The sequence below is a fragment of the Ovis canadensis genome, chromosome 18, assembly GCF_042477335.2.
Source record: "Ovis canadensis isolate MfBH-ARS-UI-01 breed Bighorn chromosome 18, ARS-UI_OviCan_v2, whole genome shotgun sequence".
In the NCBI taxonomy this organism is placed as follows: Eukaryota; Metazoa; Chordata; class Mammalia; order Artiodactyla; family Bovidae; genus Ovis; species Ovis canadensis.
Window position 1 is genome coordinate 47,930,897 of NC_091262.1, and position 18,886 is coordinate 47,949,782.

Genomic DNA, 18,886 nt, shown 5'->3' on the forward strand with positions numbered 1-18,886 from the left:
TAATAAAGTAGAAACCTCACTGGGGTCGGGGTACCCTTAGCCATCTGGTTTATTTGACCTAGGAGTGTAACTACAAAAAGAGTGCTCCCGAGTTAGCAAGTACCTGTATGCCTTTGCTAAGTGACACAGTGAAGGGCGTGGGCTTGCCAGTGAGCACGGTAAAGGTCGAGCTCCTCTGTCAGTCACTATGCGCCGTGACTGAAACAGAAAAAAATCCCCTCTTTCCAGGCACTGGAGCATTTGGGGCCGAGGGAGAGGGCTTTCAGGGCTGGGAGGCTGTGGAGCAGAGGGGCATGTGCACTGCCAGGGCAGCAGCCTGGAAATCTCCCGGAAGATCTTGGAGGATGATGATGAACCATCGCAGCAGGCTCTCTGAGCCTCTGTGACCCCCAGCAACAAGAAAGCAGAGACTCCTTTCTAGACTGTGTGTGTGTGTGTGTGTGTGTGTGTGTGTGTGTGTGTGTGTAGGGGAGGTGACAGACTCATTTCAAGCTGTGATTCTCTCTGGCAAAAATCACCAGATTGCGTTGATAACACCTGTAAGTGCACCTTGTTTCGGATCCCGCGTGTTCGAGGGGGTCTAGGAACCTCACTTGGAAAAGCCACCAAAGTCACTTCCATCCCCATTTCACAGTTATGAAAACCAACGTCCAGAGAAAGGAAGCTTCTGTTGTGATTCAGGAGCAAACGAAACAAAGAACTCTAGAAGAGATGAGTTCATGCTGGAGCACAGCCCATACCTTTCTCTTTCACCATACCATCCTCTTGGGGGCAGGAGTGTTTGGCCTTGTTTAACAATCTTGGGGACCAGTACCTGGTATCGTTGGGTGATCAGTCCTGCCCAGACAGCTGGCCTGGGCACCTTGGAGTCTTGCGGTTGGCTAACATTATGGAACGTCAAGGTGGTCTCAGGGGTGCCAGACATGGGCTCTGGGACCTGGGCAGGGGAAGGGAGAGGGCCACGGTCTGGTGCTTTCTCAACAGGGAGACATTCTATAAGCAGAGGCGCCATGGGGACTCTGGGTCATGGCCAGCTGGGCAGGATCAGCAGCTGGGCAACTGGTTCTTGGCACCCACAGAAGGTAAAGACAGGAGTGGCCCTCTCTCTGCTCAGACCTGGAAAAGCAGTGGGTTTTCCCACCCAGCTGGGTCACCTGGGCAATACTGTGACCTCACAAGGCAGGCAGAAGTCACACAGACCCCAAGGCAGGGCAATCAGAAGCCCTTCCCCCTATTCCTGGAGCCGCTTTCCAGCATTCAGTCCTCATCCTTCCTGCCCTTGGGACCCCAAACAGCCCACCAACCAAGATTCACCGATGGGCCTGTGTACCCAGCCACATGCTGACCGCTCTGCAGGAAAGGAGGAAACCCCACCGCTGCCGGCAAGGAAGTTGCAACTCAATTGGGAAAACAGCTATTTCTGTTAGTGAATCTGCAGCCATCCTGCCTCTGTGGATGCCTATGGTCTTTTGTTTGTTTAATAATAATAAACACAAAGTTCAGGAGAATGGTTTCCTCTTGGAGGGTGGGTGGGAAGATGGGGGAGAGAATGGGAAATAGGTGGATGTGTTATTGTAACCTTGTCTCTTAGAATGGGTGGCCAGTTCACGAGTGTTCATTATATTCTTGAAAACAAATGACTAAAGAGGGCATGTACAGGTCAACAGTGGTTCTAGAGTACGAACCAAAGGTTATGACTAACCCAACTCTGAACTCCACAAGAAATGGTTATAAAGATAATAACTCTTTTTATCAAGCACTTACCGCATGTCAGGCATGGTTCTGCCACCCTGAGATGGCAGAATGAGGAGTGACTGGCCCTTGGCCTGAGGTGGGGTGTGCTCCATGGGGAGGCAAGGTCTGAACTGGCCTCAGAGGATGACCAGGAATCCTGGGCTAGCAAAGGTGAGATACGGGCACTGGGCAGAGTTGAGCGATGTCTGGAAGACTCCTGTGCCCTGCTTCATTCTTCTGCCAGCTGCTTTAGACACTGTACAGAGGGTTATTCGCATTTTCCTTGGTTTGAGGGCCAAAAGCAGGCCCACTCTGGCATCAAGAGGCAGGAGCCATATTTTACGGAGGCCTCCTAGCCTACCTCCCATTCCTTACTCCAGAGCGAGGGGGGTGGGCTGGGAGGATGTTGGTGTTGTTCAGTTGCTAAGTTGTGTCTGACTCTGGGACCCCAAGGACTGCAGTAAGCCAGGCTCCTCTGTCCTCTATTATCCCTTGGCGTTTGCACAAATTAATGTTCACTGAATCAGTGATGTTATTACCTAACCATCTCATCCTCTGCTGCCCCCTTCTCCTTTTGCCTTCAGCCTTTCCCAGGATTAGTGTTAGCCACTCAGTTGTGCCTAACTCTTTGCCACCCCATGGACTGCAGCCCACCAGGCTCCTCTGTCCATGAGATTTTTCCAGGCAAGGATACTGGAGTGGGTCGCCATTTCCTTCTCCAGGGGATCAGCCCAACCCAGGGATCGAACCCGGGTCTCCTGCACCGCAGGCAGACTCTTTACCAACTGAGCTACAAGGGAAGCCCCTTCCCAGAATTAGAGTTTTTTTTCAGTGAGTCAGCTCATCAGGTGGCCAAAGTACTGGTGTTTCAGCTTTGGCAACAGTCCTTCCAATGGATATTCAGGGTTGGTTTCCTTTAGGATTGACTAGGTTCATCTCCTTCTAGTCCAAGGGACTCTCAAGAGTCTTCTCCAGCAGCACAGTTCGAAAGCATCAGTTCTTGGCGCGTAAACCGTCAGTTGTTCCATGTCCAGTATCTGTTGCTTCTTGACCTGCATACAGGTTTCTCAGGAGACAGGTAAAGTGGTCAGGTATTCGCAGTTCTCTAAGAATTTCCCACAGTTTGTTGTGATCCACAGAGTGAAAAGCTTTCACATAGTCAATGAAACAGAAGTAGATGTTTTTCTGGGACTCCCTTGCTTTCTTCATGACCCAATTAATGTTGGCAATTTGATCTCTGGTTCCTCTGCCTTTTCTAAATCAGCTTGTACATTTGGAAGTTCTCGGTTCACATACTGCTGAAGCTTACTTAGCCTGAAGGATTTGGAGCGTCACCTTGCTACCATGTGAAATGAGGGCAATTGTGCAATAGTTTGAACATTATTTGGCATTGTCCTTCTTTGAGATTGGAATGAAAACTGAGCTTTTCTAGTCCTGTGGCCATGGCTGAGTTTTCCAAATTTGCTGATATATTGACTGTAGCATTTTCACATTATCGTCTTTTAGGATTTTAAATTGCTCAGCTGGAATTCTGTCACCTCCACTAGCTCTGGCTCTGTTCATAGTAGTGCTTCCTAAGGCCACCTTGACTTCACTCTCCAGAATGTCCTGCTTAAGGTGAGTGACCACACTATCATGGTTATCTGGGTCATTAAGACCTTTTTTGTATATTTCTTCTGTGTAGTCTTACCACCTCTTCTTAATCTCTTCTGCTTCTGTCAGGTCCTTACAATTTCTGCCCTTTACTGTGCTCATCCTTGCATGAAATATTATCTTGATATCTCCAATTTCCTTGAAGAGCTCTCTAGTCTTTACCATTCTATTGTTTTCCTCTATTTCTTTGCATTGTTCATTTAAGAAGGCATTCTTATCTCTCCTTGCTAGTCTCTAGAACTCTGCATTCACGAGGGTGTATCTTTCCTTTCCTCCCTTGCCTTCCACTTCTCTTCTCTCCTCAGTTATTTGTAAGCTCTCCTCAGTCACTTTGCCTTCCTTTTTCTTTGGGATGGTTTTGATCACCTCCTCCTGTACAGTGTTATGAATCTCCATCCATAGTTCTTCAGGCACTCTGTCTACCAGATATCCCTTAATCTATTCGTCACCTCCACTGTGTAATCACAAAAGATTTGATTTAGGTCATACCTGAGTGGCTTTAGTGGTTTTCTCTACTTTCTTCAATTTAAACCTGAATTCTGCAATAATGAGCTCTTGATCTGAGCCACAGTCAGCTCCCAGTCTTGTTTTTTCTGACTGTACAGAGCTTTGCCATCTTTGGCTGCAAAGAATATAATCAATCTGATTTCATAATGATCAACTGGTGATGTCCATGTGTAGAGCCAGCTCTTTGTGTTGTTAGAAAAGGGTGTTTGCTATGACTAATGTGTTCTCTTAACAAAACTCTGTTAGCCTTTGCCCTGCTTAATTTTGTACTCCAAGGCCAAACTTGCATGTTATTCCAAGTATCCCTTAACTTCCTACTTTTGCATTCCAATCCCCTATGATGAAAAGGACATTTGTGTGTGTGTGTGTGTGTGTGTGTGTTAGTTCCAGGAGGTCTTATAGGTCTTCATGGAATCGGGCAACTTCAGCTTATTCAGCATTAGTGGTTGGGGCACAGACTTGGAAGTTGAATGGTTTGCCTTGGAAATGAATCAAGACCTTTCTGTCGTTTTTGAGGTTGCACTCAAGTAGTGCATTTCAGACTCTTCTGTTGACTATGAGGGCTACTCCATTTCTTCTAAGGGATTCTTGCCCATACTAGTAGATATAATGGTTCAGTTCAGTTCAGTTGCTCAGTCGTGTCCAACTCTTTGCGAGCCCAAAGAACCGTAGCATGCCAGGCCTCCCTGTCCATCACCAACTCCTGGAGTCCACCCAAAACCATGTCCATCGAGTCGGTGATGCCATCCAACCATCTCATCCCCTGTCATCCCCTTCTCCTCCCGCCTTCAATCTTTCGCAGCATCAGGGTCTTTTCAACTGAGTCAGCTCTTTGCATCAGGTGGCCAACATATTAGTTTCAGCTTCAATATCAGTCCTTCCAATGAACACCCAGTACTGGTCTCCTTTAGGATGGACTTGTTGGATCTCCTTGCAGTCCAAGGGACTCTTAAGAGTCTTCTCCAACACCACAGTTCAAAAACATCAATTCTTTGGTGCTCAGCTTTCTTTACAGTCCCAACTCTCACATCCATACATGACCACTGGAAAAACCATAGCCTTGACCTGACTGACCTTTGTGGACAAAGTAATGTCTCTGCTTTTTAATATGCTATCTAGGTTGGTCATAACTTTCCTTCCAAGGAGTAAGCATCTTTTAATTTCATGGCTATAATCACCATCTGCAGTGATTTTGGAGCCCAGAAAAGTAAGGTCAGCCACTGTTTCCACTGTTTCCCCATCTATTTGCCACAAAGTGATGGGACTGGATGCCATGATCTTAGTTTTCTGAATGTTGAGCTTTAAGCCAACTTTTTCACTCTCCTCTTTCACTTTCATCGAGAGGCTCTTTAGTTCTTCTTCACTTTCTGCTATAAGGGTGGTGTCATCTGCATATCTGAGGTTATTGATATTTCTCCTGGCAATCTTGTTATCTGAATTAAATTCACCCATTCGTGTCCATTTCCTAAGATATCAATTCCTAAGATGTTGGCATTCAATCTTGCCATCTCCTGCTTGACCATGTCCAATTCACCTTGATTCACAGAACTAACATTTCATGTTCCTATGCAATATCGTTCTTTACAGCATTGGATTTTACTTTCATCACCAGACACATCCAGAACTGAGAGTTTTTCCCACTTTGGCTGCTTCATTCTTTCTGGAGCTATTAGTAATTGCCATCCATTCTTCCCCAGTAGCATACGGGATACCTTCCGACCTGGGGGTTCATCTCCTGGTGTCATATCTTTTTGCCTTTTCATACTCCTCATGGGGTTCTCCTGGCAAGTATATGGGATGTTCTGCCATTTCCTCCTCCAGTGGACCACGTTTTGTCAGAGCTCTCCGCTATGACCCGTCCGTCTTGGGTGGCCCTAAACGGCATGGCTCATAGCTTCATCGAGTTACGCAATCCCCTTCGCCACAACAAGGCTGTGTTCCATGAAGAGAGGATGTGCTTCTCCCTCGTTTAGAACAGAAAAGCTGAGAGCTCACCTTTAATCAGAACTGAAAGGTCACCAGCCAAGGTTACTCAGATGGTTGGGGACGGAGGCTGTGAGTTCCACCCCCAGTTTTCTCCCTTCCCAGGCTGGGCTGACTGTCACGATCTAGTACGCATGGAGAAGGCCTCCGGGGATGGTTCCCCAGTCTCCCTAGGGTGTCTCCCCTTCTATCAGGCCCAAAGCTTTGGCAGCAAGTTGTGGTGGGGGCTGGGGACCAGCGCTACTCCAGAGGCCCTTCGTGGCTCAGTCCAGAGCCCTCCAGGAGGGCTCTCAGGGAGCAAACGTTTAAGAGGCACTGGCTCTCAGGGCTATGTGAGTGTTCCTGACACTGTACCTCTTTAAATTCTGCACCCTAACTGCTTTGCCTGCCCTGCTGTGGCCCCTGCCCTGCCCTGCAGCTCCTCCCGGTGACCCCTGGGCTCTCACCCGGCTGCCCTTCTAGCCTTTGAATTATCTGTCTCTGCAGCTCCCAGCCCGGTGACCTTCCTGCCTGGGAAGAAGATAATGCAATTGAGGGCTGGTTCCAGGCGGTCTGGCTCCAGAGTGCTAGTGATCCCTGCACACTCAGCAATGCCGGAAAGAGGGCCTTCCCACTGCCTCACTGGCTGCCCAGCTCCCTGGACCAAGGGCCTCTGGGACACTCACTCCTGTATTTCACTAACCTTGCCCCCCCAGAACTGCTTACTCCTCACCAGGGAGAGGGCCACCAGCCAGGGGACTGGACATGGCTTTCCTACATTACAACACAATGAAGCCCCTTCCCCAGCTACTCCACCTCCCCCACCCCCAGCTCTTCTACCTGCCTCATTCCCCTTTCCCAGTAAAGGGAACTTGGCCTCCCCCTGCCAAGGGACATGAACCTCCTTCCCAAGTGCCCAGAAGACCTTCTGCTCCCCTGCCCCGGGGGACGAGCCCCAAGCTTTGATGACTCAGGGAGATTCCATTGTGAGGGGAAGCAGGTAATGATTGATCTCACAGCTAATAGGTAACCCTACCCACCCCCTCCCCCTAGCAGAGAACACTTGGAGCAGCCTCTTTCAATGGGGCCAGGGGTTAAACACAGCCATTAAGGAGCCCACAGCCACTGCTCCGGATCTGAGTCCAGCTCTTGGGGAAGGAGGGGTCCTGCTTCCTCCCTTAGCTTGGCGCTGGGCTCGCTGGGCAGCAGGAAGCGTCTACCCCTCCATCTCTCCCATTCTTTCCCCACCACTACTCCCCATCCCCCATCCCAACATTTTATCTCCATTTCTTCTGGGCAGCTGAACTGGGCTTCTGGGACAGGGAGGGGATAAATGAAGTGGGAAATTTAGTGGATTTCATAGCAAATAGCAACTGATAACTGTGTGACCATGGTTCAAATACTAACCCTCTTGGAGCTTCAGCTCTCTTATTTGTACAGTGGGGAAATCAGGCAGCTATGAGGACTGAATGAGACAGTGCAGGCAAAGCTCTTAGTGCTGATCCTATTAAGTGTTCCCAAAATGCTTGCTCTTTTCCTTGCTAAACAACTTTGCCTTGGCAGGTTCTACCCCAGAACAAATAAGCCAGAGAAGTAAAAAGATGTCTGCAGGGCACAGTCTGCACATCTTCACCCAGCACCGGAGCCTTCAGCCCACCCCAGATATTCCAGCCCCCCACCTACTCTCTTCCCCGACTCACTCTGATCCTGGCTTCCAAGCCCATTCCCACAGCCACCATTCTCAAGGTAACCCCCTCGCCAGAAAGCTCTCCTCCTCTCCTACCTAAATCCTCAGGGTCCAGCTCAAGACACGTTGTCCAGGAGCCCTTCCTGACCCCCTTCTCTCCTGCTCTGTACAGTCCTCTGTTCATGGTAACACCTGCCTGCACCTGCGCTGCTGAGTTCACTCCTGACAGGAAATAAACCTGAGGTCAAGTCCCTGCCCCTCCCGGAGTTACTGACAATTGTCAGCCAAGGCAGTTCCCTAAGAGGGTCTCTGCGCTCCAAACGCCACTTCCCCTGAGCCCCAGGGGTGTGTACAGCAGGTGCTCACTTGTTGGCTGAAGGCTGGCAGACTCCAGGAGGGACCCCCTCCTCTAATTACAGTGGTGAATCCACAGCTGCTCTGACCTCACATCAGCTGAGGCTCAACCTGGAAGTTTCTAGAGAGATTTGAGGGTGAGTAGGGGAGACTTGCTCTGCCTTGTGCTTCAGTTACAACTCCCACTGGGGCGCCTGGGGCCAGTTCACATCCTACCTGTTAAGGTGTTGGGCTTCAGTCACTGCAGCCAGAGGTCTGCTGGGGGCACCTGGAACCCCTCGGTCTGTGGTTCCCTCCAGCCTGTCCCCATTCCTGCCCTCAGCCCCTCCCACACCAAAGAAGCAGCCCAAGGACTGGGCCGCTGGCTTCTTCTGAGAGAGGCCCCACTGGAGAGCTGGTGAGCGTGGCTGGAGGATGCAGCTGAGTCTCCTCTCCTGTCACCTACAGTGCCGGGTGTCTCCCATTCTCCCGCGTCTCCACCCCGCCCTGTGCCCAGAAGGCTATCTATGTCACTATTTCACTGGGTTCTGGTTGAGCTGGGTATATGGGAGGGTCATCAAGGAGCTTGGCATATCCTCCTGGCTGGTTCTCCAGGTGGCTGCTCCCCTCCCCAGGGCCACGCGGCCTGACAGGCAGCACGCTCCTATAGCTGCCCTTCCAGGTCATCATTCCCTCTCTTGCTTGTTAAGGCTAAGGGGCAGTAAGGGGTCCTCTGACTTACTAGCTCCCAGGGGACTACACTGTCCCTTTTATTTTTCCTAAATATCACCCTCAACTTTGCAAACAACCCCTCTGATCAATTCCCCTCAAATGACTGAATTTGAATGCCTTCTTTTTCCCACAAGGCCCCTGACTGAGGCACCTGCTGTGTGAGCCCCTCTCTGTGGGCCCGAGCACCCATCTGACCCTGGTATCACTGCCATCCTCGTCACCTCTGCATCTTCACACTCAGCTACCTTCACACTCTTCACTCCCTGCTAATGAGGGAGCGCTTATTATGAGCCAGGTGCAGTGACCAGCACTTGTCACTGACTCATTCCATCCTCACACTCAGTCCCCAGGGGTTATTGCTGCTACTCCACTTTAAGACAAAGAAACAGATGCTCTGCAAAATTAAGGAACTTGTCGAAACTTCAGAGCAGCAGAGTTGGGATCTGGATGCAGACCTGCTGGCTCCAAAGCCTGTGCTCATAACCACCAAAGCATATTGCTTTTTCCTTACTCCATCCCTCACTCCTAAAACTGGGACAACATGAAGAAGGTCAAATTCACAAGGAAACAGCCTAAATGTCCATCAACAGGTGAATGGATAAAGAAGATGTTGTCCATGTATACAATGGAATATTGCTCAGCCATAAAAAGAATGAAATAATGCCTTTTTCAGCAACATGGATGCAACTAGAGATGAGCATACTAAGTAAATCAGAACGAGGAAGACAAACTCCATATGATATCACCTATATGCGGAATCTAATATACAACACAAATGAGCCTGTAACATCTCTGAAGCAGAATCAGGGACATAGAGAACAGACTGGTAGCTGCCAAGCGGGAGAGGGGTGGGAGAGAGTTGGACCTGGAGTGTGGGACTGCAGATGCAAACTGGCGTATATAAATTGGATAGACAACAACGTCCTACTATATAGTTGTTGCTGAGTTGCTGTTGTGTCCAACTCTTTTGTGACCCCATGGACTGTAGCCTGCTAGGCGCCTCTGGATTTCCCAGGCAAGAATATAGTACAGTACAGGGAATTATATTCAATATCCTGTGATAAACCATAACAAAAAAGAATATGGAAAAGAATGTGTGGGTATATATGTGTGTGTATATATATATATATATATATATGATAACAGATTAACTTTGTTATACAGAAGTAATTAACACAACATTGTAATTCAATTATACTTCAGTAAAAAATAAATTAGAAAAAGAAACAAGTGAAGTTCAGAGATGGAAACACCCGACTTTTTGAATGGGTCCAAAGAGATGCTCTGTGACAGTGTGCCATCTGCAGACACCAGAGTCAAAGGAGAGAGAGGTGGAGCACCCTGGAGGCTTAGCTGGGCAAGGTGGGCCAAGCCCCTGTCAGCCAGGGCAGTAGCTGGGGTGCCCAGAGGAGCCCATTCTGTCTAGCACAAATGGGTGGCAGGGCTGTCTGTCAGGGTCCCAGTGTCCAGAGGCTATGCCTGGGATCACTGATGGAAGCTTGCTCCCAGCTCCAGCTATGCCCCTTCAATGTAGCTTACCTGCTGACTGGGTGGTGGATCCTGGAGGCACTGGGGGCCTCCCCTTCTGACCTTCCTCTGGTGCTCAACTGTGTGGAGGTGACCTGGATCTTCTCAGTCAATGGCAGCTGGGCATAACGCATGTGCCTCCGCATTTTGTCACGGAGTACTTTACAATCTCAATCCTGTCCTGCATCCAGTTTCCATCCTTTAGGCCTGACCAGACTGGCCTAGCACCACCACACTGGGCAGCAAAGAACTCTATCAATGGGCTTGAAATCTGCCAGGTGCGGCTTTAACCCTGCCTCCTCCAGGCCCCGTGGCAAGGACTTGGGCAAGTCCTCTGACTGCCTTACCAGGCTTCCCTGGTGGCTCAGATGGTAAAGAATCTGCCTGCAATGCAGGAGACCTGGCTTCGATCCCTGGATCAGGAAGACCCCTTGGAGAAGGGAATGGCTACCTAATCCAGTATTCTTGCCTGGAAAATCCCATGGATGGAGGAGCCTAGTGGGGTGCAGTTCATAGGGTTGCATAGAATTGGACACAACTGAATGACTGACACTTCACTTCACTTCTGACTCCCTCGGGCCTCCCTTCCTCATCTGTGAAACAGCAAGGATAATCTACTTTGTAGGGGTGCGGTGAGGATCAGGTGAGAGAATGGACACTTGGCGCATGGCAGACAGCCCAGAAACAAGCTTCCCTCGTGTTTACGCCAGTCTGTGCCAATCTGGAGCCCCTGCAGCCATAGCTCTGCAATGGGAGACTCGCAATGATTGTTATGGGTGTGCTGTTCTCCTTGTTGACTGACACCGACTCCGTGTCCCTGAGCTCAGCAGGCACATTTATTGATCGCTGCATCGAAGTCCTCTCAGCATTTGGTAACCAGAGCTCTTGTTTGGGGCAGCCCTGGTCCCATCATCACGCTGTGAATCACTTTGTTAAAGATGCAATGTGGCTTTGGGGCACTTTTCTTGGGAAAAATCAATAACTTGTTAACAAAGGACTGAATAAAGGGGTAAACAGGAAAGGCCTCCTGCCATTCCCTTCTGTCAGAAGGGGGTGGAAGAGGGACCCTGCCAAAGGGTCCACTCAGGACCGAGCAGTAGGCAGAGGTGGCAGTAGGCTCAACCAGTTCCCTCAACCCTACTCTTCCCACCCAGAAATCTGACCATGTCCCTGTTCTGCTTTGATAAACATTTCCCCATTACTCTCAGGAGAGGTGCTGACTCACGAGTCTCCCGGTCTGCTCACCCCAGCCCCTCCAGCTTCATCACAGCCAATCCCTGCCTCACACCCACGCTCCAGCCACGTTACATGCCTGAGGTCCCCTGAATGGGCATTGGTCTCTCCAGCCTTCTGCCTTTCACCTAAGCTCTGGCTGGATTGTCCTCCATCTACCAGCTGGAATAACTCATCATATATCTTCAAGACACAAATGCAATAACTTCCAGCAAATCTTCCCCGACACTTCCCCCCATAGCTCACATCTCCACCCAGGGGCATCAGACCCACAGTCCCTGGGCCTCCCCCTGGCCTGGCTCATGACCCACTATTGACTATTCTGTCTCTGAGGGCGGAGACTGTGCCTGGTGATGCCCTGTCCCCAAGGCCCAGGCTGTTGCCTGGTAAAAGATGAGGGCCAGGTGGGTGCTCATCAAATGAGTGAGGGAAGATGTTAAGAATAGGTGCCCTCTTCCTCCCTGCCAGTTCTCCAGATGCCCCCACTTCAGCTGGGGTAGTGATGCCTGCTTCCCAAATAGCCCTCCCTCTTCCAGAGAGCAAGCCCTCAGGGACCTTTTTCCCCAACTAGAGCATGAATATTGGGAGTGTGAACCTCATAAGCAGGCTTTCCAGTGGCACTAGTGGTAAAGAACCCACCTCCAGGAGACATAAGATCAATCCCTGGGTTGGGAAGATCCCTGGAGGAGGAAATGATAACCCACTCCAGCATTCTTGCCTGGAGAATTCCATGGACAGAGGAGCCTGGTGGGCTATAGCCCATGGGGTAGCAAAGAGTCAAACACAACTGAAGCGACTTAGCACACACCTCCCAAGGTGTGTGTGCCAGGCACTTGTCTATGCATTTTATATATGTTCACTTAGTGCTCACAGCTGCATGTGAGGTTAGTACAACTTTAAACCCCTTTTACAGATGAAAAAACAGAGGCAGTAGCAAGTGCTGAAGAGCCAAGCTTAGACCCAAGCCATACGGCTATAGAGCCAGCATTTGTCATCACAGCCCTCTACCTTAATGCGGCGCTTGTGAAGAGTTTGGGGGAGACAGCCCAGAACACCCCGACTCCCAGGACAGGGCCTCAGGGGCTGCTCTGCAGCTGGAATGAGCAAGCAAGTCCAGGGAGCTCTAGTTAGAAGAAACTGCTTATTCAGACCTCAACTGCTTGCATCCCTTGGTTCCCTCCACCTCATTCTGTGCTCAGCACCAGCCCCTGGCCCACACCGCCTGCCCACCGTCTCTACCAGAGAGCAGAGACTCTGGCCCTAATCTCATTTGCGGCCATGAAATCGCATTTGCAGTGTATTAAAGTAGAGCAGAGCTGGCCCAGCCCTGCCTGTCTCCTGGAGGAGAGGAGCCTGGAAAGCAATCTCATGGGGAGGTGCCTCCCAGAACACCCGCTGACAAAAAGCAATTATGCTTTAAGAGGAAGTTTAAAATAATATCCACCCCCTAGCCCCACCCGGTCTCAGCTCTACCCAGCCTCCACCACCTCCCAACAGTGACAAGGGCAGGCTTGCTGCTGGGTTGCGGGGTGGGGCTGACTCAATTCGCTCCCTCCTACTTGTGCTCCCAAGGCCTGGTCCCTTACCTGTCCCCATCCACCACTACTTACCTCCCTGAGATCCTAAAAGAACCCACGCCCTCTCAAGCCTCTGGGCCTTTGCAGAGGCTGTCCCCCTGCGTAGAATGTAGCCTTCCAACCCCTGCTTATCCGGCAAGTTGCTGTTCACTTGGTATAATAATCATCACTTAAGTTTCTAAGCATTTAGTATGTTTATTTTTTTGCCCATAATTTTAAAAATTGCAGTATAATTGCTTTACAATGTTGTGTTAGTTTCTGCTGTACAATGAAGTGAATCAGCTGTACATATACACAGACGTATACACATATCCCCTCCCTCTTGCACCTCCCATACCCCTCTAGGTTATCACAGAGCACTGAGCTGAGCTCCCTGCGCTATACAGCAGCTTCCCACTAACTAGTTTACACATGGTAGTGTATTCATGTTAACCTAGCCTCCCAATTAAATTGACTACTTATTCAATTCAATGATTCTGTCCAGGAACTATCATCATTATTCCCATTTTATAGATGTAGAAAGAGGGGGCAGCTTCCCATAGCTGGAAAGTGGCAGTGCAGGGGTTAAAGAACATTCCCTCCACACCCAGGGTAGGCCCAGCAGCTTCCCCTCCCATCCCCATGACTGCTCTGGTCTCTGTGGGGGTCTCACCTCCCTGAGAGCTCTGAGAGGCCAGGCTTAGAGCAGAATCAGGGTTTAACAGATAATTCTTGTATGAGAGTTGATGCACCTCCCTACAGGGACAGTAGGGGTGCTGAGGTGCGGCCCACTCCTGCCTCCGAGGCTGTATCCTTCCAGTGGTGTATTCCAGTTTACCTGTATTGGAACTGGAATCTATTTGGAATCCCCTCTCCTCCAGGGAGGACTCCTGGACTGCAGTCAGGCTAACATATTATTTAATCTTCATAGTCACACTGCAAAGTAGACATTGTCATCCCCATATTGCAGAGGAGAAAACAGAGAGTCAGAGAAGTGAAGTGACTTCATCAGAAACACGTAATACAAGGCAGAGCAGGGATCTGAATTCATACGGGAATACAAAGTTGATGTTTATCCACAGCATTTTCTTGGCTGTAACTCACTCTCACTCCTCAGATAGGGTGGGTAAGGGCTTAGTTCTGCGCTGGGGCTATTTATGCAACACTTTTTTCTAAGTGTCCTCAGCCAACTCCAGCGGTCTAGGGAGTTTGCCTGGGGACTCTGAGTCACTGACTGCCCCAGCCTCCTCCCCAGTCCGGCTCCCAAACCATCCGGGACAATGAGCACTTGCTGTTAGGGTCAGCATAACCCTGAGTAATCTGTCTTGGCTGGTTGTGGTAGGATATGGGGCGACAGGGAAGAAATCTCTTCCTCCAAGTGTTTGCCCATGATCCCGTCACGTTGTCTAGAAAGCCCACTGAAGAATGAGTCTCCCTGGGAAAGAACACAGCAACTCATTCCCACCTCTGCACTGATTACTGTATCAGAAAAAACAAAACATATCGTGGAGACTGGGATTCCAGCCTGACTTTACTACTGAGTCAGTAGGAAGCCTTGGGTAAGTGGCTTCCTAGCGACTCAGTTTCTTGCTCCAGGAAATGAACCTTATCAAGGCTACCCTGCCTACCTCCCAAGATCCATGCGATGCTCTAATGGACTTTGAGCCCTTTGCACTTGCCAGCCTGGCTCCAAGCAGCCTGGGCAAACGTGACAGCAGAGGGCTCAGAGGCCTGGAGTTGGCACCGACCCTCCCTTGCTTCGGCATTCCCTGCCACTCCCTATTCCCACAAGCGTGGTCCCTCCACTCCATCCTTTCTCCCTGCTTGCTGTTCCTTCACACACCTCCATGTTCCGGCTCCCACGCCTTTGCTCACCCTGTCCTCTCCACTTGAAAACCACTTTCCTCAATCCCTACTAGAATCACACCCATTCTTTGAGGCAGGGATTAGATGCCCCACCCCCTGACATTTGTGAGGTGGATTATAATGAACCAAGAAATTTCCCACCTTCTTCCTCATCTAAGCCTCACAACCTCCCTGTCAGTGGGCACTGCTCTGCCCTCAAGATGAAGAACTTGAGGCCCAGGGAAGTAAGTGATTTTCTTGAAGTCATACAGCACTTACAGATATGGTTTTTCCAGTAGTCATGTAGAGATATGAGAGTTGGACCATAAAGAAGGCTGAGCGATGAAGGAATTGATGCTTTCAAACTATGGTGCTGGAGAAGACTCTTGAGAGTCCCTTGGACAGCAAGGAGATCAAACCACTCAATCCTAAAGGAAATCAACCATGAATATTCATTGGAAGAAGTGATGCTGAAGCTGAAGCTCCAGTACTTTGGCCACCTGATGTGAAAAGTCAACTCATTGGAAAAGACCCTGATGCTGAGAAAGATTGAGGGCAGGAAAAGAAGGGGCAACAGAGGATCAAATGGTTGGATGGTATCACTGACTCAATGGACATGAGTCTGAGCAAGCTCTGGGAGATGGTGAAGGACACGGAAGCCTGGCAGACCTGCAGTCCCTGGGGTTGCAGAGAGTCAGACACGACTTAGCGACAGAAAAACAATACAGCTCTTAAGCAACCTCAAAATGGAATCCTAAACCAAGGTCTTTTGATTCCCAGTCAGAACTGGCTTTCCTACGAGAGACTGAGTCCGTGATGACCACCCAACTCAAGCCCATCCCTCTTCCCCGAGCTCCAGGGCCCTCAGAGTGTGCTTCTTAGGTCATGATCTTCCAACTTCTCCTGTCTCTTCTCCCCACATAGCCTGGCAGCTCCCTAAGGGCTGAGAGATCAGCTACCTTGCTTACTGCTGGGGGAGTGGATGGATGGATGGAGGGCTGGATGGACAGAGGACCAATGTGGGCTAAAGGAGGTTGGACCATTGGATCCAAGGACAAGGATGGGAGAAAGCATGGGAGAAAGGATGTCCTCAACTCATCCTCCATCCATCCTGCTGGCCTCAGCTGCTCCTCGCCCAGGGACTCTGCAGTGCCAGCTCGGAATCCAGGTTGGGGTGTCTTGGCTGACTCCTGACAGGCCAAGCCCTCACCAGGACCAGGGCAGGCCAACTGGGCACTGTCAGCTTTCTTTCTCTCCTGCCCTCCTCGGCCCGCTGTTTCATCAAAGACCAGTTATTAAAGATTGTTTCACACAGGGTTTTAATTTCACCTCTTACATCACACATGTTGTGTCCCCAAAGCCTCTTTCTCATCTGGTAGAGGCTGCACTTGGAGAATTCCTACCGAGATAAAGCCAGAAGTTACCCAAGGAGGTGTGGGCCTGTGTTTGTGTGGGAGGCGGTGTGCCCCAGGTACGACCACCAGTGAGCTGTTGTGAGTCTATTATTGTGATGTCGGGGTGTGGGGGGGTCTCTGCATGTCCGGAATGTGGTGGGTCCGTGTATACTCGACATGCATGTCCTTGTGCGTCTGCATGTCTGTGAGAGTGGCTGTGTTCCAGAGTGTTTGTTGGGGGAGCCTCCACTTTCCAAGGGTGTGAGTGAAGGAGAGAAGAGGAAGATGGCCTTAAAAGGTCAGGACAACTGCGCCCTCCTGCCCCTCCTTCCTCCTTTCCCATGAAGGTAATTTCTGGAGATGAGAAGGCAATCACAGTCCCCCTCACTCCCACCCTGGAACCCATCAGCAGCTGGGCCTGGGCTGGCTGGGAGGACATCAGAGCCAGGTAACCCCTTCCTCTCCATCTCCCCCTCACCCCACATATATCACACACTCACACACACACACACACACACACACACACAGCTTCTAGGAGGTGTGAGTCAGCGACAGCCCCTGGCTGGGGTGAAGGAAGGCAGCGATGGGGGCTGGGCAGCAGGGCCATCTGGTGTGCTCGGATACAGCAATCTGCTAATGGAGTTTCTTCGCAGACCAGCACCCCAGGCTGATCCAGCCTCCTCCACCCAGAAACCTGGTACCTGGGTCCCAGAGACAATGCGGTTCACAAGATCCCAATGCCCTCCCCTAGGGAGACCAGCTAGGCATAAAGGAGCTACCCTCTTTCCTACATGCAGAAACTGAGGCCATTTCAGACCTATCTGCTTTGCCCAGACATCCCAACTCGTGACTAGGACAGCATTTATTAAGCCCTGGCTGCAGGGCAAAGCTAACCATATACTAGGTCATTTAATTTCCCCGGCAATAGAGGGCATAGGAATGGTCCTACCCCATTTTACAGATGTGAAAATGGAGGCTGAGGGAAGTTATACAACTTGCACAGGGTCACTCAGCTACTACATAAATGCCAGAGACTGACCTGAACCCAGATCCACCTGACCCCACTATGCCTGCCTCTCACTGCAAGGTGGCTGGACCCCAAACCTCTCCTATACCCTACTTCTGTGAGCTTCAGGCACTGACTCCACAGGCATATACAGAGACATGGAAATCGGCCAGGGGAGAGAAGAGACCAGCTTGGGCAAGGACCTAAATATGAGACCCCCCCAAATAACATATTTTTAGGTCTTACTCAGGGACTTTTGAGGCCCTTCAGAGACCCGCATGGGCAGAAAACCTTTCAGTGCCACCCATGAGCACGAGGGGACAGAAGGCAGTTGGCAAGGTCATTGTGGTACAAATAGCTAAGAGCCTTTCTCTTCCTGAGTGGGGACTGGCCATGCCCCTCACCCTTGCCCTCCCTGGGGCCGGCCTGAGCCAGCCCCGCCTCTCCTACCAGCCTGGCCTCTCCAACTGGATGATTGGTGACGGGTCTACATCCTTCCCTGCATGGGTGACAGCGCTCTCTGGGAACGCCTTGACAGAGTCTTTGTTCCCCAGAAATAAAAGAAAATCGAGCTACAAAGGGAAACCTCAGGTAGCTTTTAACGGAGCTCAGCTGCCTGGGGCAGAGTGTGTTTAAGCTGGAGGCAGTTGTCACAGGAGCAGAAGGGGGAGCTGCCCACATTCCCCTCCCGCCACCCTCGGCCCCTTGATCAACTTTACACAAGGAAAAGATTCTTCCAAATAGCAGCAAAGGAGAAAATCAATACAAATTGAGAGAGAAATGTAAAGCAGCCTCGTGCGTCTGTGTATGAGTGTGTGTGCGTGCGTGTGTATGTCTGAGTGTGTGCATGTGTGAGTGTGCACATGTGCACACGTGTGTGTGTGTGTGTTAGGCACAGCAGAAGTATGCTGCCTGGACCCAGGCTGACCTGCTCAGGTGCCCAGGCCAGGGGAGCAGGGATTGGGAGTCACTCCCTGGCACGTGCGGTGAAGGGATGCTGGTGGCTGGGGGAGGGGCAGCAGCCGAGTCTCACTCCAGTTAAGAGAGAGATTAATATATTCAATCCGCTCAGGGTAATTGAGGGAACAATTGGAGTGTTTTTCTAAAGCCCATAAAACTGCCTCATTTGCAAGGAGGACCTGACCTGCTCACAGCTTCTGTCACGTGATGGAGCACAGGAAGGGAGAGGGGAGGGTGACATGGGGCCCCGATACCGAGGAACTGGGGCATTAGCTGGGGAGGGGGCTGGCAGTCCTGATCTAACCTGTTCTCACCCTTTCCATGTTAGTAGCAGTCCAAGCCTCGGTTTCCCTACCTGTGAAATGGGCTATGGGCCATCCCCTTCCACCACAAGCCTAGGTACAGTTGGGCAGCCGCCCCTGACCCTAAAGGCCTGGTACTGAGGTGTAGGGGTGGGAGCAAAGAGGCACCTGGCTGCCCTGCCGGGCCAGCTACCCGCCCCCACCGCAGACGGACCGGGCAGGAATGTTAATGAAATCCACCAAGTGTGCCTTTCCCTACTAGAACCATTCCTGTCTCCAGGGCAATAGTCTCTGCAATAGCGAGCAATAAAAGGCAGAATAAATTGAAAAGCGGAGCAGAAAGGGGAAGAGAGTGAAGGCCTGGAGTGCGCTGGGCCGAAGGCAGAAAGATGCCTGGGGCTGGAAGTGTTCGGGGCTGGAGAGCCAGCCGGAACTACGAGCCGAAGAGGATGGAG

General features: G+C 50.7%; 1 protein-coding gene across 22 annotated transcripts in view; it reads right to left on the reverse strand.

Moving 5' to 3' along the window:
• CCDC33 (coiled-coil domain containing 33) overlaps positions 1-18,886 on the reverse strand; it is a 136,873-nt gene that overhangs the window by 99,360 nt on the left and 18,627 nt on the right. Inside the window, exon 3 of one of the 22 annotated variants that reach the window (XM_069559573.1) lies at positions 10,148-10,370. The exons of the other annotated variants lie outside the window; for them this stretch is intronic. Coding sequence (XP_069415674.1) covers positions 10,148-10,281 — 134 coding nt within the window. The 5' untranslated portion in view covers positions 10,282-10,370. The remainder of the gene's footprint in view (positions 1-10,147; positions 10,371-18,886) is intronic. 22 annotated transcript variants of the gene reach the window in all.